Genomic DNA, 25,571 nt, shown 5'->3' with positions numbered 1-25,571 from the left:
GGTAAGTGCTTTTTGAATACCTACTATGTTCCAGGTCAGTATCTATTTGAAAGTAAAGATGGGTATTTTATTTTTTTTTTTAAAGATTTATTTATTTATTTATTTGTCAGAGAGAGTGAGCACAGGCAGACAGAGTGGCAGGCAGAGGCAGAGGGAGAAGCAGGCTCCCCGCTGAGCAAGGAGCCTGATGTGGGACTCGATCCCAGCACCCTGGGATCATGACCCGAGCCGAAGGCAGCCGCTTAACCAACTGAGCCACCCAGGCGTCCCAAAGATGGGTATTTTAAAGGCTAACTCATATTGAATATTCTTTGTCTTGAGGGTTGAATGGTAGGTTCGAATAAGACAATGATAAGTGAAGGGTGGCACAGGGAAGGAGATCACTTAGAGAAACTGGTAAAATATTTGAACTTATTTTATTTTGAAATAAGGCCTTTCTTTTCCTTCCCTGTTTTTCTTCATATCCATCCACTCATTCATCTGGGACTTATTCAGTATATGTTGTATTAGATGCTCAGAATATAAAAATAAACGGCATATCTGTCCCTAGGAAGTACACACAATGAAACAGTATTTTAAGGTGAGCCCTGCCTTTGCACCAAACATCTTAGTACAATGCATTTAATTAGTATTAAAGCACATCTTTACTATTGACATTCAGATAATCAGCTAAAAAGTATAAATGATAGCAAAAATGTGTATTGCTATTTTCATGTTGGTAAATGCCGATATGTGAAGCTTTCTATATGGAGTTGATAAGCTTCTATTATATAATTGATATCAATGAAATCATACCCCCCCAATTGTGGCTTTCCATTTTAATTTTAGATCATTCCTAAATAGTAAATAAAATAAAACTCCTATATTTGAATGAAAGGTAAATAGATTGTTAAAAATAGATTTAAAAAAATAAAACCCATCTTTGTGGGACAAGGGCATCTTGGTTTAAGTTTTTATTTCATCTCTCAAGCTATGTTTCTTTGCTAAGCCTGAGGAATTATTTGACTAAATGGCCTCTCTGTCGGCCACACAAGTTGGAAGGCCTTCAGAGAAGTGTTCTGGTGTTTGGATAGAAAAGCTTCTGGTGTTTGGATAGGTCGATAATCAATTTTTATGTGAGGTCTAGATGTGCCCATGATGTGCCTTCATTGTCCGGATCAGAGGGAAAATGTAGAGGTGTTAATACACCAAAATGTTAGGAGAGGTCTGTTTTGTAATGGCTGTCGAGGAGATTTCCATGATTGGAATAACATATGCTATGGTAACCTATGCTAAAATTTCTATGCCTTGATAAGCAATCCCTTGCCTAAATTCCTGGAAACATTATTTGAAACTAAAAATGAACAAAACAAAAACAAAAACAAAACTAAAAATGAATCTCTCTTTTCAGAAATAACCCTCCGTATCTGAATGGCTTATCTGACACTTCTCATACATGCACACCTTGGGGAGTTAGTACTATTGCATTGTCCTATCCCACTTCCTTGACTAGATTATAAACTCACTGAGGATAACAAGCATAACATTTAACAATAGTATCTATTGAAAGCCTCAGTGTGGCAGTCAATGTTCTTAGCACTTACCATGTTTTAATTCATTTAATCTTTAAAATCACCTTGGGGCAGATATTTTAGATATTTTTCCAGTAAACTTTGTCTTCTTTGTGGATGGGAAACTGAGTCCTAGCATTCAGTAGTTAGCCATGGGTCCTCAGTCCTAGTAAGTGGCGGCACCAGGATTCACACTCACGTGGTGTGACTCCAGATCCCGCACCCACCGACACTTTACCACATGACTTTGTTCGCTCTGTCAGTGCAGTAAGCACTCAGTAAAGCACTGAGAGAGCTAGCAAAGCCACATAAAGTGCCTCAGACATGGAAGTGCCTCAGACATGGAAGGGACTCCAAAAATATGGAATAATTGATTTATCAAATAATTTTCCAATTATTTTCATGATTTGATCAAGTTTTGGTATGTCCTTATGGATAGAAGATATAACGCAGTGATTATTATCTTAATATTCTTGGTGAGACTGGAAATAAGGAGCAGAGATTATTTCAGGTACCACAGGAGAATTTTCTGCGGAAACCCCTCCTTGTCGTCACCACTGAAAATTCATAGCGACCAGGCTTTCATCAGGTTCAGATATGGAAACATGACTGACTCCCAGATTTGAGATTCATCTCGTATGGTTTCCGTCCTCAGAATGTATCTCATTTTTCCTGAGATGACACAGTAGATAAACTTAGGAAATCTTTCTTTTCACTTGTTCAGTGCATGTAGTGATGCTGTGGCCCAGTGTGAGAGAGCACACAAAGTGTCACTGCTCTCAGGGGAATATTGCTGTTGTGCAGAATCTTCTGTGCTGTCCCTGGTTCCTACCTGTCTCCCGTTCTGCCCACTCTAAGAGACATCTCAGGGAGTGCCTTCCACTAAACGTGCTCCCCTTTTTCTATACTTCCCTTTCATCAAGCTGTCAAGTTTCCAGTCGTTTAAAGTTTTGGTGAGGTCTTTGCTTTCTATAACCAAACCTTTCTTCTAATGTAGAAAACCCATACCCTAAGTGCTAAATGCTTAAAGGAAAAGAAAATTCCTTACGAATCCGTTATTCGAAAAGGAAACCTGAGAAGAGGTCTATCGTAGCTCCATCATACAATCAGAAATAACTTTGCCTGCAATTACTTCACGGGGATCATCTGTTAACCTGCGAACACCACAACACACTGTAAATTCCCTGAGGACAGGGACAAGCTAGTTAAAAGTTGAGGTGACTGGTGTACAATGGCACACAGGCATGCTCCCATACTTGCATATCTGTGTCTTAGATCTCACACAGATCCACTTTACCAAATCACATAAAGGCTGATAAAAACATGCTTATGAAAAGATGAAGACTGGGTTTTATGTGATAAGCATAAAATGTGGTATGATGTGCTAAAACACTTTAAAAGAGTTTGTATTTAATGGGACAGGAAAAGTCAAATGGGATTTTTTTTTTTTTTTTTAAGGGAGAGACAGAGAGTGTGAGTGAGGAGAAGCAGAGGGAAAAGGAGGGAGAGCATCCCAAGCAGGCTCCACATTCAGCACAGAGCCCAGTGAGGGTCTTAATCTCATGACCCTGAGATCATAACCTGAGCAGAAATCAGAAGTTGGGTGCTCAACAAGAATGAGCCACCCAGGCACCCCAAATGGGATCTTAAGCCATATTTAGGATTTTCTATGAGGAAACAAAATGGGAAAACCACTTTATATCAGAGATGCCATCATGAGGAACTGCAAAAGTGGGGGGAAAATCAGGGAAGAGAATGACTCTGATACTGATGAAGTAGAGTGAAGATGGCCACAATAAGTCAAAGTCAGTGCTGTAAGGACAGGGGTTGTTGGTGGAGAACCAGGGAGGGTGTTCCCAGTGTAAAGGGATCAGCTTCTCCTCAAATCTCCTGATCTTCTGGGTTTTTCAGAAAAGACGGAAATTTTAGATGGTGTCTCCAGTTTAGTAAATACTATTAACCAATATAATAATGTTTGAAAACTTTTATAGGCAAGCACTATGCTGTTCAAACAAAACCTATGTTTGGACTAGTTTTGGCCTGAAGACCTTCCGTTTGCAACCCGAGCTAGGAGTGGAATGAAAGAAGAATCTAAGTCTTAATTCAAAACATTGTGGCATGCCTCTTCAATGGGGATGACTTGTAATTAAACAGATTTTTCTTTTTTTTTCTGCCATACATGATGACATGATGAGGACCAGTAGTAGAGAAAATGTGCTGAGTTAAAGAAAAGTAGAGTCTTGCTACTCAAACTGTACTCCTTGGACCAGCTGCATGAGCATCATCTGGGAGGTTGTTAGAGATTGAGAATCTCAGGCTGTACCCCAGACTCCATGAATCAGAATTTGCATTTTATCAACATCTTCTGGTGATTCATATGCACGCAATTGTTTGAGAAGCACCAGATATAGTATACTTAATATTCTTTTTTTTAAAAGATTTTATTTATTTATTTGGGAGACAGAGTGGGAGTGAGCATGAGTAGGGAGAGAGGCTCAATCCTAGGACCCCAGGATCATAACTTGAGCCTAAGACAGACACTTAACCAACTGAGCCACCCCAGCACCCCAGTGTTCTTGTTTTTAAGTAGCTCCTATAAGATGCATCATACACCAGGAGTTTGAGCAGACAGTAAAATTTCTAAGAACCTTTAGTATTACTAGTGGAACATGGAACCAAAAAGGTTCACTCTTACTGAAGCTTGAACAGAGCAGTTAATATGGTAATGCTGACATATTTAGTAATGCTTTCACAGTGTTAAGTTCTTTACAAGTATTTGACGAGCCAATACAAGGCTCAACACAGGTAATGCATTTATTTGGTAATCAGTAAGTTACCTTATATAGTCAGTAAATGTTGAGTCCTGGACGACTGATAAGATCGTTCGCTTTCACATGTTTTTTCAATATTGTGCTCAGCCTCAAGTATAAATTGAATAGAGTGACCTTTTGATACTGTATGAAATTGACTGCATTTCCTAAGATTCTGTGGTTTCAATTACCATAAATTTTTTATCCTGGGTCCACAGCCATTGCATTGGCCCCAGCATACGGACATTTTATCCTTGGTTCTGCTAATGCAGTCAGCACCAGTGTAGCGTGTTGTTACTAATCTGTGTGTGAGCACACGTGTGGGTGTGCATTCCCCATCAGAATGTCATGTTGTGCACAGAAACAATATGCAATTTTCCCCCAAATCAAATCTAATCCCTACATGGATTGCAAAATGTGAATGATTTCTGTTCCAGTGATGGAAATTGTGTTCTAGGGTGCTAGCTGGCTCTTGAATTTGTGAGATGGATAAGTCAATTAGTGGTTCCTCAGTTTATTAGCAACTTAATTGTCAGAATGTAATAGAAACTTCTGAGCTGCAACAACTCATTAGAAGCAATGAAACACGTGATTTTCTTTTTCTAGAAGAATATTCAGTGAACTGTGTTTTTTTTCCCCAAAGAGATCTTGAAAATAAAATAAACACTTAAGTTTAAATATCCACCTGTGAAGGTATAAGAGTTTTGAATTCTGCCACAGGAAAAACGCTCTGGAAAAGTGATGGGTACTAAAGGGAGGGAAGCCTTGTTTCAAGTTTCTACTGTGTTTGGTATGGAACCTTAGATAAGTTTCTTAACCCCCTTCATCCTCAGTATCTTTATCTGCAAAATGGTGATATTGTAGATATTTCAAAGGATTGTTATGCAGATAAAAGGAAGTAACACATGCCAAGTGCTTAAAAACATCCTGGCACATACCAAGAACTCAGACTACTATTCTTTTGTCAACCTAGATATTTTTCTTTCTTTCTTTTTTTTAATTACATTGTGTTAATCACCATAAGTCATTACTATTTGGTGTAGTGTTCCATAATTCGTTATTTGTGTATAACACCCAGTGCTCATTGCAACACATGCCCTCCTTAATACCCATCACCAGGCTACCTCATCTCCCTACCCCCTTCGCCTCTGAAACCCTCAGATTGTTTCCTGGAGTCTGTAGTCTCTCATGGTTCATCTTCCCCTCTGCTTTCCCTCCCTTCAGTTTTCCCTTCCTTCCCCTAATGTCCTCCGTGCTATTCCTTATGTTCCACATATGAATGAAACCATAGAAAATTGTCTTTCTCCGCTTGGCTTATTTTACTTAGCATAATCCCCTCCAGTTCCATCCATGTTGATGCAAATGGTAGGTATTCATCCTTTCTGATGGCTGAGTAATATTCCATTGTAGATATGAACCACATCTCCTATATCCATTCATCTGTTGAAGGGTACCTTGGCTGCCTTCACAGTTTGGCTGTTGTGGACATTGCTGCTATGAACATTGGGGTACATGTGTCCCTTCTTTTCACTACATCTGTATCTTTGGGGTAAATACCCAGTAGTACAATTACTGGGTCATAGGGTAGCTTGATTTTTAACTTTTTGAGGAACCTCCATACTGTTTTCCAAAGTAGCTGTACCAACTTGTATTCCCAGCAACAGTGTAAGAGGGTTCCCCTTTCTCCACAGCCTCGCCAACATTTCTTGTTTCCAACTTCGATATTTTTCTTCACCTGCCATTTTTCCTGAAATAAGTTAGATTTTAGAGCAAACTTATGTTTTCAAGATTAAAGATGTAATCATTAAAAAAGCATATAGCCATTGTATTATCTATAAGGAAGAAAGCTGTATCTTACTGTCACGCTCATACTTTAGAGAAATTGACAGTTTCTGCCAAAATAAGAGTTTACTTTTTAGTTCCCTGGTAGATTGTGGTTTGATTTTCTTTGGCCTTTATGGCAACAATACTTTGATCACTGTCACAGAAGCTGAAAGAAAAATCTTGCTTCTCCTCTACTGTTTTATTATAGCTCTAGCTCCCAAATATCTTGGCAATGTTTAGGAATAAAGAGCAGTTGAAGACGTGTGTGGTGCTTAAAACTTTAATTCACATTTCAAAGATAGTAATTATTTTCTGAAGCCCACGGCCCAAATGAAGACTTTAATATGAAAAGAGTATTTCATTTCCAACTAAAAGTGATGATAAAATTATGGATTATTCCACTCTTTTTTCTAATTCCCTTTTCTCTGATGTTCATTTTTCTTTTTTTTCCCCTCTGTATTTTTATTTTTTAGTCTATTTTCCCTTCATTCAGCATTTACATAATTATGTTGCGTTATATACCAATGACTTTGGGGCAGTTAGGATGCTGTAAACATCACAAGGATAGGATCTGTGTCTGTTAGAACCACCATGCATGCCCGAAACACCTGATATCCCAAAACTGCTTTCTAAATCTACAAATGAATAAAAGAAGAAATGAATGAATAAAGTCAAATGGATTTCATGCAGCTTAAATATGTATTGAAGCCTTTCCTTCTCTTTAAGGATATTAGAAAGAATTTAAGTAAAATACCTGCTGTATTCACTGAGGACTCTATTTTACCTTGTCATATTTTTAAATAAAATGAACTATTCCTCCCCCTTATCATCTTCAAATGGGTAAACTTTTCTTTTTTCATCTGTATCCCCTGTTGACATTTCCTATGACTCAGTGGCACTTGTTTTTGTTTTAATGATGTTTTTGTCCTAGTTCGGCTATTCCAAGTTAAAGGCAATATCTGTAGGATTTTATCAGTTACTAAACCCAATTTGTTATAGAAGAAAGGCTATTTCATCAGGAGTAAAGATTGTAAATGGCTTAACTTAGGTAGTAGATTAAATTCTTATTACATAGGGTTTCTTCAGATTTCCTCTTCAGTGTTGCTCTTTTATTGGCAGGATAATATTTTGAAAGTGCTTTTTGAAAAAGGACATTGTTAGAGAACTAGCAGGAAATACTTACATAGTATTCATGGTTTCATGGTGCCCGTTATGCCCAGCACCTGGCTCACTCCTTCCCACGCTGCGCTGGGGCAGCTGTCTCTGCTGGCCAGTTGATAGCTCTGGGGTCCCCAGACCCAAATGCCTCTCCAAGGACATAGGCTTGGCTGAGACAGAATCAAAACATGAACCCCATTCGTCGAAGACCAAAACCCAAAAGATTTTGAGTACTACTTTGGAAATATTCGCAGTGGACATCAATAGGAACGGCAGCAAGATGAGAGGCCTCGGATTCCCGTTTTGGAAATACTGAGCTGCCTAATGCTGTCTGAGGGGCAGATGCAAAGCAAAGGATTCTCTGTGGCACAGAACTATTGCCCTGTCAACCGCTAAAGCCTGGTGTTTTCACCCCATGCCTGGAGGTGGGAGGATGGACTGCAGGGTCACCGTCTGCTGATCGCGTCAGATCTGTCACCTCGGAGCAGATTGCAGCTGATTTCATCCTGACAGACGGACCTGGGAAGTTTGTTCACAACCATTCACATCAGCTGGGACAACAAGAACCCCCGCAGAGAATGCCCTGGCCCTCGGGTTCTTCCTTCCCTTCTGTGGCTTTGCCAGAGTCTCAGGCGGATAGTCATTGTTCTTATGCAGGGTGTCATGGTCTGCTTGATATTGTGGGGTGTTATAAGCAACAAACGCACTTAAGCAAAGGATGCAACTGTGAAAGTGTAACACAAACTCGGTAAATAGTGTTTGATTGACTTTATCTGAGATACATGTATCTTTTGCATAACATTTTTATATAATGCTTCTTCAAAGCACAGAGGTATTATGCTACGTTTACTTCCAATTACCTTGGGATAGATAGCCTGGGGCGGGTGTCACTGTTGCCAGTACATGGATGAGGCTGTTAAAGCCCACGAAAGGCAGGTTCTAAGCCAGGGCCCCAAGGTTGAGTACACCTGGACTGACCTTGATGAATTATCTCATCACACTTAAGCTCTTTCTCTGGTCCCTTTTAACATACACCATACCCGTTTTACATTTTTATATTTTTATGTTATAACTACAGAAGTGCTCTTTATAAAAAGATTAGAAAAAATGGAATTAAAATCATCTGAAGCCTCCCTTCCTTGTAATACTTTGGAGTTCATTCTTTCAGAAATTTTCGGTTTCTGTGCATGGGTCATGGGCTGCACAAGTGCTCCTTGCTAACTTCTTTGATTGATTTAATACTATTTAATGGGTATATTTCACTTAAATGACATACATCTATGTCATCATTTTCATGGAGATTCAGTGTCATGATGTGGGTTCTCCTGGATGTTTTCTTCCCTTAAACTCAAGCCTTCATAGCCTGGCCAGCCTGTGATCATGGCAGTGAGGCTTTTCTTGGTAGGTGCATCTGCCATATGCCAAAGAGATCTACTTGCTAGACTTATGAGACTGAGAGAGCCCTAGAGAAAGATATTGGAGGCACTAACCATGGCGTTCAAAGGTCAAAGCTCCCAGCTCCAAGAGGGTAATTGAGACAGGGACCCGGGAAGGAATTCCTGCGCAGTAAAGGGTACAGACTCGATATGTGCTGGATGAAGATGGAGTGTATACATTCTAACATTTTATGGAAGACGTGAGGGTTTCAGGGTTTCCGGCATCTCAGTACGGGATAGTTGGTCTGCACTGATGGAAAAGCCATCTCAGCTTCAGCCCATAAGATAGATCAGGGCAAATATTTTCACCTTCCCTCAAAGACTCTACCATTCGAGTCTTTTATAGGAGTAATTCTCCGTCCTGGTTCCTATTAGAGTCCCACCAGGGGAGCTTCTAAAAATACTAACTCTGTCCTTCAGACTGATTTTATTGCTCCGGGCTGGGGATGGGAGTGGAGGGGAAGCATAAATATATATTTTTTAATGCGCACATGATTTTAATATGTAGTCAAAACTGAGACTCGTGGCTTTATAGGCGTCTTTCACTTTGTATAAAAGACGGCCAATAGGAAACTTCTTTACATCAAGTTTTTATACGAAGAGCTATATTTTCAACGTTTAGAGATTTAAGTGTTTCTAAGTTATTTCATTTTTTTCTAAGAACAAAATACTTATGCTCTGTTTTCCTAAATAAATCTTTTTTTAATAAATCTGATTTTTAAAAATATTTGGCTTTCCTTAAATAAAAGTGGGATTCTTATGGTTTTAGCTGTTCATTTCTTCCTCCTAGTTGTTTATTTTGTTGATGGTAATTTATTTCATCAGTGTCTTTCCTTGTAGAATAAGCTTTGTGAGCACAGGGGTTTTGAATTATTTTGTTTGTTGCCAGATCCCCAGCATCAAGAATGGCTAGTACAGAGTAGGTACTCAACAAATATTTAATATTTTTTGACAACAGTTTGACATGCAAATCACGATTTCTTTTTTTTTTAAGATTTTACTTATTAAAAAAAAAGATTTTATTTATTTATTTGTTAGAGAGAGAAAGAGAGAGAATGCACAAGCAGGGAGAATGGCAGGCAGAGGGGGAAACAGGTTCCCAGCTGAGCAGGCGGCTGGACATGGGGCTCGATCCCAAGACCTTGGGACCATGATCTGAGCCAAAGGCAGACACCCAACCTACTGAGCCACCCAGGGGTCCCGTGATTCCCATTTAAAGCTTATGTTGCATTGAGAATCACAGACATGGAATTTCTTTGGGGCTCACAATTTCTATAGAAGTCTGAACTGGGAACTTCCCATTTGCAATATTTTAATCAATATTGAGGCCTAAAGAAGAAATATGGCAAATGTATGAGAAACATTCTTTGCTAATATTTGCTTCTATTCTCCTGGGAAACAACATGGCATTGTAGAAAGACGAGGGAGCCCAGAGGCCCCAAACAAATGTAGATTTAGATCAGTTAGGAATTGACCTTGAAAGAGTCTGTTTAAGACGTTATCTGTCTTCTCATCTCCAAAATCATACAGTTGGATGAGTTGACTCTTTCTGGCTCTTGTTCTTCTGTATTTCAGTTACTACATCCTATCATTATGTGAGCCTGTTGTTAAATGACTTTTTTTTCTGCTTTTATCATCCTGTAACTCTTGAATTTTTATCCAGTTTGATTTATACTTCTTTTGTAATTTCCCATGTCGTGACAGGCACACACGCTTCTTTAACCCAGTTATCAAGTCACTTTAAAAAATGTCCCCTTGGGTGCTACTAGCCACTGTGTCTAACTGGATGTTGTATGCAACCCTACTGTGTGTGCTCACCACACAGGCGTATAAATCACGGATCATCGTGAGTGAGTCTGCATTCAGAACTGATTCAGTATAAAGTATTTAAAGATTCTTCATAAGGGGTACACTCGTTCTGGTATTAAGGGAAGCTCAGACCCTAAATCGTACGAGATTGCCGCCTCACTCAGATGCGCTGGAAGCTGAAACCCACGTGGAATACTTAGACACAAAGTCATGGAGACTGTTTGTATTGTATTCATCTGGCGAGTGTTTTCTGACAACCCACCACCCTGTTCAGAACCCTTGAGTGGGAAATGAAAGTTGCTCCAGGAGTCTAAGACTCAGTCCCAGGCCCTAAAGGACTCTCTTCTCCTGGGGGAAGGGCCCCACACAGCACGGAGGATTACTGGGAAGCACACTAATTCCTTTCACCCTAGATGCCTCCACAGAGAAGACAGCCCGGCCTCTGAATAGCTTCTAACCACCTTGAGACAATTTTCTCTCATTTTAATGCTATTGCCAGAATATTGCAGTAATCAGATCATTTGCTGTCACCCAAATCTTGGCGTCCCCAACCTTAATATACCATGTACATCCAGGTGCCGGGGATCTGCAGCTGCTTGGTCTGCACACATCTTGTGGTGCTAAGTGTGGATGAACAAATAGCACTGGCCCGTGCAATAGTGCCTTCTAAGCACTTCTTGGGGGCAGAAAATATACTGTCTAATAGAGAATTTATTGGTTGAAATGGGAAATTGTTACAAAATGTATTACAGAGTCATCCTAAAAAACACACTTATACCAGGGTTAATACACTCTGCTAATTTGCCACAATAAGACTTTGTGTCATTTACAGTAGAGGCCTTCTTTCTGACATCCTGGTGCTGCTGTTCTGAGTGAGCTGTGCTCATGTAATGTTCGTTAAATATTCTCAACATCACCTCCCTCCCAGATATACCAATACCTAAACTACGAAAATACTAACGTCTTACTCATTGCAAGTTCTCACCTCGGAACCTTTGCATTTAGTCCTTTCCCTGCCTAGAACATTTCTTTCTCAGCTATTATGGCTTGCTATTTCAAATGCTGTCTGTCAGTCTGTCTGTCTCTCTGTATATATAAACATTTATACATATACATTATTGGAGGCATATATTTTACTATCAAGTGTGTATATATATGCATACATATACACACACATATACACATGTATACTCTCTTCTTCCTCCCTCTTCCTTCCTCTCTGTTACATATATATATGTGTGTATATATATACACACATATATATATATGAGAGATAGATTTGGAATATATATTCCAAATCTATCTCTTTTTTCTCTCTATAAATATATAATATTGTATAATATATAATAATATATGTAATATTATTATTATATAAACTCTATATTCTCTCTCTACATATATATTTTGTGTGTGTGTGTATATATATGTGCTCTGTATACTTTTTCTATATATGCGTATATATAATATACATTATTGGATGTATATATTTTACTATCAGGTAGGTATATATATGCATATGTACACACATGTATATATACACATATATTCTATTCTTCCTCTCTATGTTACATATATATACCATATATATATATATTTGCACACACACACACTCCAAATATATCCCTGTCTCTTTTTTCTCTTTCTTTTTCTCTATATATAATATTATATAAAATATAATAATGATATATAATATATACAACTAATAATATTATTAACATTATATATAAACTCTACATTCTTTCTGTACATACATACATTCTGTGTAAGTAATGTGTGTATAATATATATATTATATATGTATTCTATGTTCTTTCTCTATATATGTATATGTATAAATATCCTATCTATTTACCTATCTTTGGAAGGGGGTTCATTTGTTTATTATCTGCCATCCTCTCTCCACCAAAGTAAAATGTAAGTTCCTAGAAAACAGATTATAGCATAGAGTAGGCACTCAATAAATATGTGTAAGTAGTAAAAGTTTATGTACTTGTAAATATGCACATATTTTAGTATATGTGCTGCCGAAGCGAGCACTGTAAATATGCACATAAATACGCTATAGTTCTGTATGTGTGTACATGAATGGAGGGTGTGTCAAGTATAGATATCATGGTTCCACGTGCTGTGGATCTCAGGTGATCACTCTATGCAGTAAACATGTAAGCAGCAGTGATTATGTCATATCACATCTTTTAATTCCAACTTACCATCTTAACAGGTAAGAAGTAGGCAGTGACCTTTATACAAACAGTAAGGATTTTTGAGCCTTCATGGAGATAGAAATTTTGATGCACATTAAAACCTCTATATTGTGTAGGATTATTTTATAGAATGGTCTTCCCCTTTCCCTTCATTTGTTCATATCCTATGCCATCCTTGATGTCTATTTTATTTTTATTTTTAAAAAACATTTTATTTATTTGAAGAGAGAGCATGAGCAGGGAGAGGGGGAGAGGAAGAGGCAGACTCCCTGCTGAGAAGAAAGCCAGATGTGGGACTCGATCCCAAGACCCTGGGATCATGACCTGAACCAAAGGCAGCTGCCTAACCAACTGAGCCACTCAGGCGCCTTTTGAAGCCTTCTTTAAATGTTCCCTTCACTATAGTATTTTTCCCAATGGATCCATTTTTTTGGTCTCTCTTACTTTGAGCTCAATCTAGTGCATAAGGACTATAATAATGATAATATTAATAGTAGCAAGGATAAGGGCTCACTATATACCAGGCCCTGTTTTACAGGATTTTCATGGATTTGCTCAAAATAGCCCTTCAATGTAAGTCTTATTATTATAACGCCCTTCTCAGATGTGAAATCTGCCACACAGAGAGGTTAAGTAACTTGCCGAAGGTTATGCACTGTGTAAGTGATGAACTCAGGAGCCAAATGTAAGCAGTCTAACTTCAGAGTCTCTCTTTTGCCTCACTGCCTCTTTCATAATAACATCAAACTCGTATAAGGCTTCTATGTACTCCTTGAGCTTTAAAAAAAATCTTAAGAAGTATAGAAATGGTAAAGAACTCTGTGAAAGTATATAGAAGAAAATCCTCAAGAATCATTTAGCATGTAGTCTATGTACTCCAATAGACTAAAAAACCAAAATGAACTTTATGAAAATGATGATGGTGAGAAAATGTTGAAAAAAAGAGGAAAATGATTGACAATAAAAAGGGTGAAATGCCATTGGACTAATCAAAAAGAAATTCAGGGAGTAAATAACCAGTAATTTGTAATCAACAAGGAAGCATAGACCATAAAACATCTAGGCACATAATGTAAGATATTGGAAATAAGCATTCACATAGAATAAATAAAAATATGTTATTAATAACTTTAAGAACTGCTAGAACTGCATCTGTTAGAACGGATACATCTAGCTTACTTGGAATCATAAATTCCCATCATAAATTGATCTATACTCTACTTAATAGCGAGAAAACAGCAAATCATCCCAACTTGTATGGTTCAGAATCACTTGGGGTGCTTATCAAAACTGCAGAATCCTGGACTGCTCCTCTAAAACAATCAGTCTCAGCTAGGGGCAGTTTTGGCTACCAGCAAATATTTGGCAATATCCGGAGACCTTTTGGATTGTTTTGATAATCAGGGAGGTGCTCCTGGCATCAAACAGGCATAGACTAGAGATACTACAAAACATCCTGAAATGCAGAGGACGGACCCTAACAACAAAGAATCATCTGGCCCGAAATGTCAAAAGTGTCAAAGTTGAGAAACCCTGATCTAGAGCTTTTGATTTAGTGGTCAGTGATGAGACCTAGAAATCGGCATTTCTCTCCAGGGACCAAGGTTTTTCTTATAAAGGCATTAAGAGCTTGAAGACAGGCTTTGAGGTAGAGATAGGATATGAAGAAATGGTGGGAAATGAAAAGATCATTCTTTTTTTTTTTTTGAAGATTTTATTTATTAATTTGAGAGAGAGAGACACAGCAAGAGAGGGAACCCAAGCAGAGGGAGTGGGAGAGGGAGAAGCAGGCTTCCCCAAGCAAGGAGTCTTGGGCTTGATCCCAAGACTCTGGGATCATGACCTGAGCCAAATGCAGACACTTAACAACTGAGCCACCCAGGTGCCTCTGGAAAGAACATTCTAACAGAAGAGCAGATCACACCCAGTAGGACTGAAGAGCGGCTCTGTGATGACACTGGGCTGGCAGTACATACCGAGAAACAACATCAAAGCGGTAGCCTCTTTCCACCTGGAAGACCAGCTCTGCTTCATGGGATATAAGGGCACTTACCCACCTTGGTTTTTATCTGTTGATAATTCACTCATTTTGTATCCGGTAATATGATTACAGATTAGACTATCACATGCCCACTCATTTTTGTTCCATTGATTCATACATAAAATTCCAACATATAAGGAAAGAAGTGAGTACAAGGTTTTATCAGCTATATCTGGTTTGGTATCTCACTCTTCCTTTTATAAGCTGCATGGATTTAGAGCTAATGATAGGGTCAATGGGTGGTTTAAATGAAATAGTGTGTGTAAGGAAATGAACTCAGCACCAGGCACATAGGAAGACTCAGAGAAAGTCAGCTGCTACTTATTATTTTTTATTTAAATAACATTTATCTAATATTTATCAAACTATTTAAATGAACAGGAAAAGAAGTGAAGTTGAGGCTTAAGATGGTGATTGGTATCTTATATCAATCTTAGCAACTGATTATTTTGTAGTCTGTTTTGATCTAAGAGGATTGAGAAAATCCTGCTTCGTAGAAACGAGTATTTGTAAATGGCTCCAGGTTTTAAGCTGCTCACTCTCACTTCTCAAGATATATATTTTTTTTTAAATCCCGAGACCAACATAAAATGATTCAACATGGCAAGTTAATGCAGTGGTGGTCTCCACCGTGCTTATGATCAGAGAAATAACACAGTTGAGTGTGCATATTGCTTTCTAAAAACAAATTAGTTATATTGGCATATGAGCTCAATTATATAAATGTGTAAAATATATCATATACTACAGTGTTTATTATTAGTCCTTACAACACTTCGGATATGGCTATAGTTCCATGGCACACAGTTGGAAAAAGCCTCTGGCTAAGACTATACACTCCCAGCTTATAGATAAGTGTGTTACGCAGTATGGAATACAGACGCTCCCTCTAGTCCAGATAGATTACATCAATTGTTTTCTCTTGATTAGCAAGCCTGATTCTTCTGCATGGACAGAAAGTAAGTTGGTCTGGCATGATTTTCTCTTCACAAATCATCTCGGCTCTTTGGAAATTTTTGCAAATTAATTGCTTGATGATTCATTCCTGTATCCTCCCAAACATGAGAGCTGGGATGAATTAATCCCTGCCTTTATAAGACCCATGTCAACCTCTTCCTTTACAAAGGATGTATGTTACACTGACTCATACAGATTCAGTGCTTTGGGGCTTATTTCAGAATCAGCCCCTCTGTGGTTCTGTTCGAATTTCCTTCCCTCCCACTAAGAATATATTGGCTGTTTGCCTGGCCTATCAGCTGATGTACAAGAATGAATGCAAGCTAATTTCAAATTATAGCCTAAGATAAACATTATTAATTGGTGGGGGTGGAAAAATGTGGGAATTTCAGAGCAAACAACAATGACAACAACAGGAGAATGAAAAGTCGCATTATGTTTTTAGGATTGATTCGACATTTCAGGTGTGTTCTTACTCATTTTTAATAAGCATCTACTATATGCCAAGTGCCTTAATAGTGATCCACCAGGCCTCATGGCGCTTCCATTTTAGGTAGGCCATCAATGAGGTAAGTCAGTAAAATATATATTGAGTTATAGAAATAAGTATCAAAAGGAAAAATAAACTAGGGTAATGGACACACCGTTCGGAGTGGTTGGGAAGGTCTCACTGAGAAGGTGACTTTTGAATAAAAGAAGGGATGAAGGGGTAAGTCATGTGGCCATCTGGCAGAAGAGCCTTCTAGTAAGGGCAAACAGCAGGTGCAAAAAAGCCTTGGGGCAGGAGAATGCCTGGCATTTTTTGGAGTAGTGTTGAGGTCAGAGTGGTTGGAGAGGATTCAGACAGATAAATGGGGGCACTGACAGGGTCAGATGATGTAGGTCTAATATAGGGCAACCAACCATACATCTCAGACCATGATTGTCTACATTCACACCCAAGGGGTTAGTATTTACATTCTCAGAAGAGTTCTAGCTTGGATGATAAATTTTGTGGTGATCCTAGGCTAGCAGGTCACTCTGAGGATTTTGACTTTGAGAGACGTGAGAAGTCATGGAGGGCTAGGTCACAAGAGAGACAAGGTATGACTTAGGTTTTATCAGAATCCCTTAGTCTTCTGTGTTGAGAATGGACTGTTGGGATGGGGAGGCAAGCGGTGAGCGTGAGAGCGGGGGAGCCAGTTAGGAACCTACAAGATTATCATTTGGCACGTGCACTGCAGCCCTAGTTGAATTGTTTTACTTGAGGCTACATAACTAGCTAGTGGTGCAGATGGGACTTGGGCCAATTTTCCCGACTTTCAGTCCGGTGTCTTTTATACAGGGCCCAGTTTCTCTCTTAGTTCGAACTTGAGAAAAAATGGAATGCCAGGCTGATCTTCACGGGCCCATTAAGTCTCCTGATTGGTGGCTCAACTCGGTTGCTTCCTCTTCATGTTGTGAGAAGTGGACATGAAATATCTCCCTTTCCCCCTACCCAGTGCCTTCCAAAATAGCTCATTTTGAAGCAGCAACCAAGGTTTTTCTTAAGCCTTTCTCTTGAACGTCTGTATTTATACTTTTGGCTCATGTAGCCTCTTCAGAATAATGAATTCCACATATTTAGTGGGTGTTTATTAACTCTTGAGTGTGTGATATAAGCTAGTAGGTTCAAATGGAGCCCAATACTGATGTGAATACATATTTTATGCCTGCTTAAATAGGAGCATGAATATTAACAAAAATTAAATGGACTCCCACAGGTATAAATATATCTATGGAGGGAGTTCTTCAGTTTTGCTTGTATTTATTTCCACTTGATTCTTGATTTATTTTAGTGTCCCAAGAATTGTCTTCAGTTTTTGATCATTGGTTTCCTCAGTTAGAGGGGATAACTGGGAGGAAGAATCCTGCGCTGATGGTACACATATATAGTCAACTGCAATGAAATATATGAGAATATACCTAAGAGGCTGAAATGTGCATGGACATAGATTCTATTTTACATATGTGCACTTGAGATGCAAACTTGTGTGTGTTGGGAATAGTATGGATAGACCCATTTACGTACATGTTATTTTAAGTAGCCTCGATGTCAATGGAGAGTTACCCAAACAGTGAAATTAATATTTGTGTTCTTTCTACTAACTACTCTAGCAGCACAATTTTAAATTCCAGCAACTTTGGCATCCAACAGAGCAGATACAGGGTCACATAATGTGCTTATCTTATCTCCTGGGAATAAAAGAGAAGACTAAGCTAATTCTCAGGGTATCTGTAAGAAGTGAATTTTCACAAGTATTTTTTCATAATACAAGAAGTATTTTTCATAAGAAATGTGTGATGTCATGCAAAGTCTTTATTGTCTTGGTTATTTTTCTGCTGCACATATAGTCTTAGGTCATTTTTTTCCCCGTCTTCAAGCATCCGTCCCATTTTCAAAGCCATCCCATAAACAGAGAGTTAGTGGGTTATGTTAGAGCCTTCTCATCTTTAATGGGGTGGAAGTTAGCAAACTTTAAGAAGTGCCGCATGGGGACTCTGCTTATTTTCTTTCGGATTGTGAGAAGGTGCACAGACATGCTGTTGGTCCGTACCTAGGTATAAGAGAAGCAAGGAAAAGCACATTGGACTGTAAAACATTTGAGGAAAGAAGAGAAGAAAAAAGAGAAAAAAAGAGAGAGAAAGAGTTGTTTGAGAGTGAGTATTCAAAATATTCAAAGTGAGTATTCAAACATCTCCAACAAAGGCTTAGTTCCCTCAGAGTGGACATGTATAATACACAATTGATGAGGTGGTATCTTTCCTGACTAAAATGTTTAAAGAGAAAAGCTGATAATCTCAAATTCTTTTTCAGTAGTCTAGTCTGAATTGTTATTTTTTTCTTTAATTTCAGAAATGATATTTTTTTAAATTTTAGTTCCACTTCCGCCAATCTTGAATCAAACTTTATACATTAAAACCAAAATTTATACATATAAAAGTTTTTTGCCTTTTTGTGCATGAATAAAAGGTATAGAACTTTTTGTAGAAAGATCCTGGGAAGGGACTCCTACGGTCAACTGTAATTCTTCTTTGAACCCTTGAATCTATCATAAAAGTCACTTTCTCATTTATTTATTTCAACTCCTGGTTGGGGTCTAGTGGGAGAAATAATCCAAAATAGTGGATAATCCAAAAATGTCATTTATATTTGGCTTCAGAATGCATTACCAGATGTTACTCTAGCAGATTTCCCTTCCTAATTAGGCCTCACTTAAAGTAGGAGTTAATTTTGTCTTCATTAGCTGCTTCCAAATCAGCAGGATGGGGCAAGGAGGAAGCCCAAGGCATGCTGGGTATTTGGGAGGAAGCTGGCCTGGTGCTAAAAATCGGCAGTGGATCATGCTCAAAGAAGGAAATTCAAATATGGGTAGTCAGGACGATGGGCGTATACATTGTAAATGTTTGTTGAGCCACTTCTTGAAATTCTCAGGCTTTCGTCCATTCTTTTTTTTCTCCCTATTAACCATGAGTGCAGAAAAATTCTGTCCTTGGAATTAGGCAGATAATAACCTGGATTTTTATATATAGAAAAAAAAATAGAGGCTCACAGAGGTTAAGTGACCTCTCACATAGATTGATCTCTGAGTAAACAGTACCTAAGATATTGAAACTGATTAATGAATGATAAGAAGACCCCACTGTTTCCTTCTTATTGATGATTTGAATAATGAGGAAGCAGGAATTCTCCTGGCCTAATTCGCATTAAGAGAGCCAAGATAATGAAGCTGTGATTAAATGGCTATTAAACTATTTTTATCAAACAGAGATCAAGCGAGTGTGAGAATCTGGGGACGCAGAGTGTAATTGCGATTCTACAAGATGTGGAAAAAATTACTATCATAAGCAGGGCATGGTCCTTCCATAATAGCCTGCATTTAAAAATCTTTGGGATACCACATGCCGGTTTCACTTTGCAGTTCTCCCTTCAGGTGTCTAGTAACATCTTGGAGTCCCTCATTTCCTCCTTAATTTAGTAGATTTATTCCCTCTCTATGCACTTGGGTGAGCTCAATGCACTGTCTGCCCCACCATGTGTAATCATTTGGAATATCCTTTTTGTCAACTGCTCACAAGGGAGGAAGGCCCAGGTATTATGTCCCGGACCCCAGATTTCAGTCTTGAGGTGACTCTCTGCACCCGAAGATACAGAATCTGCCTTCCTTTAACTGTGCCCTTTGAATTATATCACACTTAGGGTAGGTCAGATGGGGACTGAGGAGTCCCAAGGAGCAGTAATGAACCAAGTGTTCTGAACTATCGTTTGTTAATGACATAGCATTACATCAGAATTATTGCCCATTCTGAATTTTGGGTTATTAGTATACATGTACGTGTCTCACCTATCAGTGGAAATTCTTTATGGCTTGAGCATCTGTGGAATGGGCTTCCTTACCCCAGGAGCACTTTTCGAAAATGAGCATTATGGTCACATGATGTTTATTTCTGTGGGAAGACGAGCAGCCGACTTGCCTTGCTTAAGGAGAGCCCAGGTTGATGCCCAGCATGGCTAAAGCTGCCTGAGAGTCACTGAGCTCCCCGGTGGAAACGCCTGTCGGCCTGTTCCCTACCTTTCTTTCCTTCTCCGCTGCTACCCTCAACACTGGGCTCAGCTGTGTAGCTTTAGATCACTACCTAATTGGTGACCTGCTCTCTCTTTTTCACCTCTCCGCTTTTCTTTTCTTAACGTATATGGAGCTAATAAATATATTTTTGTAAAAATGGTAATTTCGAACAGTTAGAAAGCAGTGTCAGAGCAGAGTCTTTGAAAGGTTATTTTGCAAAGTCGTTTTACTGCCTGATGTATTTCAGTGCCCCGTCACCTGTGAACAGACATGTGTTCACAGGCCAGAGTGCTTCATCTGCAGTGACTTTGATTTATTTGCTCTGTAAATTGGGACCGAAGCAATAATGGGAAGTGACATTAATTGTTTACCAGAGTCTTTTTTGTCACATCCATTGCCTTCTCTGGAGTGTTTGATTGTTGAAACTCATGCTAAACTAATTGGAATTGCCACAGTGAGGAGCAATGTCCACTCAGCTTTACATACAGGAATATCTTTTGAGTTTCAGAACAAAAATGTCATTGGGAAATATCTTTTTCCCCAGTCTTCTATGATTAGACAAAACACAGAGAATTGGAAATAACATTCTTTCCTTCCATAATTCAAGAACAACTTCACTAAAATAAACTGTCTCTGAGCCCCTCATTGAGTCAACCATGTGCCTGATGAACACGGATTCTAAATAAGGATTAGAGTCCTACTGGTCCATCCTGGTTGAACACCAGCATACCCTACCCACATACCCCATATCTCACACACACACACACACACACACACACACACACACTCTCTGCCAATCTTCCATTCCACAACCCTCCCTCCCATTGTGGTTCCAGTAGAGAGAATTTAAATAGCTGTGGTTTAATCAGATCTTGTAAATTAATTATGACATTATCAGGCTCCAATATTTCTGCCATTGTTTTTGATGTACATTCACCCAGGCTTATTAAAGAAATTGGAGAAAACTAGTTAATTTAAGTGTTCTTTGTCATTCTGACTTGATTGGAATTATTGTAGTTTGTTTACACTAGGGATAGAACTAAGGCGCTATTGTATTATGTGATTGAAAGCAAATAGAGGCTTGTAGTGTTGCTGGAAAGCCAAATACAAAATTTAAATCAGGGTAAACAAAATTACTCATTTATTGGTAAACATTCTTAACTGTTTTTCTTGAGCTATTTTTGAACTTCAGTGAAATAAGCCTTTCTGAAAATTGGGATACCTGGAAAAAAAATCCAATTTACTGAAACTGTGTGTGCATGTGTGTGCTTGAGATAACTTCAAAGATTATTTTTATTAGATAATATGGATATATTTATATTAATGTAAATCTCATTATTTTAGATGACTTAAAGTAAAATGTGCTTAAATTAAATATAATTTCTGTTTAGGACTGATGAATAACCCAATTTTTTTTTTTTTGGTATGGTGGGAGGGGCAGAATCTGAATTGAAAGGGGAGAGATTGGAATCTTTGGACACCAGATTATCATGTTGGGCAGAAAATAAATGAAAATCATCTCAATATCTTTATTATTCAGATTACATGGACAGATCTAGGAGAACTGAAGCTCCACGGTATGCTCAATAATGATTTGCTATTAAGCAGTTTGATTTTTAAAGAATCGGTTCGTTTCTGGAAGAAGTGGTGCCATTTTGAAGTTAACATCCACGCCCTCCCACCCCAATCCGATTAGGATTTACCTCTTTCAGTGGAGTCCTCAATCTCAGAAAGTTGTCATTCCATCCCATGTGCCCAAATCCACTCGACTCACGATGTCAAGTCCAGCGGCATTACAGAGACACATGATGCAAGCGTAAGAAATGCTAGTAAAGTCTACCATGAGTACAAATGGCTCTTTTTGGCCTCTTGAATCCAAAAGAGAAAGAAGTCTGCAGTTTTATTCCTGGATGGGGACTCATCAGTAATGAGGGAAAACAATTTTTATGTGAAAATAGAATGTATACGTGATAAAGGCCTGCCTAATTTCTCTAGTAATACAATTTGATTTTCTGATTAGCTGTCTTATTCTGTGATTCTTGTAATTTTGTCAGGTCAATTAACTGGAGTTCAGTGCTAGAGAGAAGGACGTGTGGGCACTGCTGGCTTCATTAGATGTCAGCAGCTTAGGTGCGTTTTGTAATAGAATCTGTGTGGGATAATTTAGCCGATATTGTTAATGTCATAGCATCCAGAACTTTAAAAAAAAGATTTATGAAGCAGGTCAAATTGGACAAACAAAGTGAAGTGCTAACAGAAGGAAGAGAAAGTGATCTACACAACATATATTCTAGGCAGTAAATGCAGATCGATGAATTATTCAGCAAGTAATCAATGGCCACGCTGTGTGCCTAGCATTGGCACTGGTTGCCCAGGATTAGAATATAGCACGTTTCCCCATAAACAGGGTGTATAAGCTTGTACAGAGTCCTGAAATAAATGTTATCTTTTATAATAAATTATTCACACGTTCTTTCCCTTCCACTGGAGGATTTTTGGAGGGCAGAGGTTTATCTCTCTCTTTCTATCTCTAACACCAAACATGGCCCCGCTATAGTAGGTATGCAGATATGTTTATGGAACAAATACCTGAAGATTAACTTTCCAAGGGTGTGTGCATGCAAGTGACTGTGGGAGTTGCAGAAACAAGTTAGAATATGTTCGCAGGAGCCCCCATTCCAAGTAATGTCGCACTAGAATCGTACCCCGGCCACAAGAAACGACTGCATTGAAGAGACGTGACAAAGTGGGACTCTACTTAATGACTGACCAGATAAAGAGGACTCAAGGTAGCTCTATAATCTGGGTCTGAAGAATTGTTACCCAAACCCAGGACGTCAAGGGAAACAGCAGTTTTGTTGTGAAAGGTTCTAAGTTTGGGTTTTGGAGGATGAAGGAGCTATTATCAGGTAGAAGTATTCAGTGGGCAGTTCTAGATTTATGACTAAAGTTGGGAGAGATGCCAGGGAGGGAAATGAATGGTTGTGGAGTATTCGGTGATGAGATTATAATTGAAACCATGGAAGTGTATCGTTCCTCTCAGTATAGTTTCAGTTTCTGGTGCTGTTCAAACAGAGGGTTATCTAAACATTTCGGCTGCACAGGAGATTGAAACACTATATCTGAAGATGAAATAGATGATGGTGAAAATTCTCTCAAGTTCTGAGATTCTCTAGACCTTCTCCTTTAGTTAGGGAAACAAGACACACACACGGGGAAAGCGAATGTGAACAAGATTGTGTCCTATACGGCCATAATAGGCACCAGCATCATAAATTGCTAGCTGGGACAGCTCACCCAGCAGAAACTGGTACTGCGAGGTGTCAGTTCATGGTGTGATTCAGACCGAAAGTGAATTTGGAGTTTGAAGAAGACATGATCCTTTGTATTCCGGCATGATCATTCAACATTTCACGTACACTTTACCGCTCATTTGGATAAACATGATCCGTCTACACTGATTGATGGTGTAACCTGTCCCCCCATGTCAGCTCACTCACGTCGTCTATTTTTCTCTTTTTGCAGAAGATAGATGAAGAGAACGAGGCAAACTTGCTAGCAGTCCTCACAGAGACACTGGACAGTCTCCCTGTGGATGAAGACGGATTGCCCTCATTTGATGCGCTGACAGATGGAGATGTGACCACTGAGAATGAGGCTAGTCCTTCCTCCATGCCTGACGGCACCCCTCCGCCTCAGGAGGCAGAAGAGCCGTCTCTAGTAAGAACCCTTCCTACTGTTTAACAGGAATTGGAGTTGCCTCTGGCTACCCGCTGCATGGGTATGATGTAGTAACAATAAGGTCTGGATTTTTAATTTAGACTGATGCCAAAAACAATCCCCAAATGGACTTGGAGTTGCGAATTCTGTGATTCTGTGTTTAAAAATGTTGGTAATAACAGTTTTCATGTGGTCTTACTACAGTTTGTTTTAACTGTCTTTTGCTATGTTTGTTGTGTGTGTATTTTTAGTTCTTAGCATTATTTATGTTCGTGGTAGAAACCTAGAAAAGATAGACAACCCCAAAAGTACAGACCGAAAATTCACCTGTAAAATCAAATCATCTCTGATATAAAAAGACTGAAATCTCCTCTAGTTTTAAGATACATTGTTATGTTTATGAATTTGAAATATGTGCATAATTGTTTGTATCACATATTATTTTATTGTTTGGAGATGTCCTAGTTCATTAAGAGATTTCTTATGGCTGGATATTTAGTCTTTTTCCTATTTTTTCACCATCATAAATTATATAACAATCGACACATTTATAGTTTTATTCTTATGCCTATGATTCTAGGAATAAAAGGTAGATCCAGGGATATGTAATATTTTAAGGTTTTAGATCCATAATTCTTGTGAAGATTGAAAAATAATAGCACATTTGCAACCTAAGTTCCCTAAATTTATGGGAGGCATTGAAGAGTGAATTTGTTGGGAATGAAGAGTAAATTTTCTTTCGATGCGGTGCTTGACCAGAATTTTATTAGTTCTAAGACACAGTTTACCTTCTCATCTATGGTAGCCATTTGTCATTTGCCATAAATCTGATGTAAGACCATACTATGTAAATTATGGAATGCTATCCTCCAAACTTTAATAATGCTCCTTGGCATGCCATTTAGGGGTTGTTTCTCTCCCATATCTAAGTTTTTTAAATGTTAAAAAACATTCCATGTAAACATACGGAGAATCTACTTGTACTCCTGTTCATTCTGAGATTTCAGGTTTAGAAGAAACTCCCTCAAAAGTAATTGCTACCCTCCTCCCAACCCCCACCATTTCTCCATTTGCCCTTGGCCTTGCTGGCTGGTACTTTGATGTCTTTACATTGATACCAGAGGATTTTCATCCAGATAATTGGTTCAACTGGGAGGGGTTGTTGACTCACCCTCATACTGCCTGTCTGAGCAGGGAGGGCCTAGAAGGCCAGCAGGTCAAATGAAGAAAGAGTAAAGAAAAGAGTCAAGAAAGTAAATGCTTTGCATGAGCCAGGATCACATCTCCTGACTCTGTCCACTTACAAGTCTGTTTCAGTGATAGCCACTCTTTCACCATAAATATCCTTTGAATAAGTAAAGCTAAACTGGATTGTGAAAATATCATTCAAAGCATTACAAAGCTTTTATTTATTTTCATTTAATTCATTTGGGTTACTGAGGTTCCTATATTCTGTCCCCAACCCCCAATTCCTCA

General features: G+C 38.6%; 1 protein-coding gene across 2 annotated transcripts in view; it reads left to right on the top strand.

The window, feature by feature from the left end:
* The window catches only part of PPARGC1A (PPARG coactivator 1 alpha), a 96,133-nt gene that overhangs the window by 33,492 nt on the left and 37,070 nt on the right, over positions 1 to 25,571 (top strand). For both annotated transcript variants that reach the window (XM_080796109.1, XM_080796110.1), the window contains exon 3: positions 23,901 to 24,095. In XM_080796109.1, coding sequence (XP_080652235.1) covers positions 23,901 to 24,095 — 195 coding nt within the window. The remainder of the gene's footprint in view (positions 1 to 23,900; positions 24,096 to 25,571) is intronic.

Source organism: Martes martes (genome assembly GCF_963455335.1).
Source record: "Martes martes genome assembly, chromosome: 2".
Taxonomy (NCBI): domain Eukaryota; kingdom Metazoa; phylum Chordata; class Mammalia; order Carnivora; family Mustelidae; genus Martes; species Martes martes.
The sequence above is the reverse complement of the archived record's forward strand: the minus strand, read 5'-3'. Positions and strand labels throughout refer to the sequence as shown.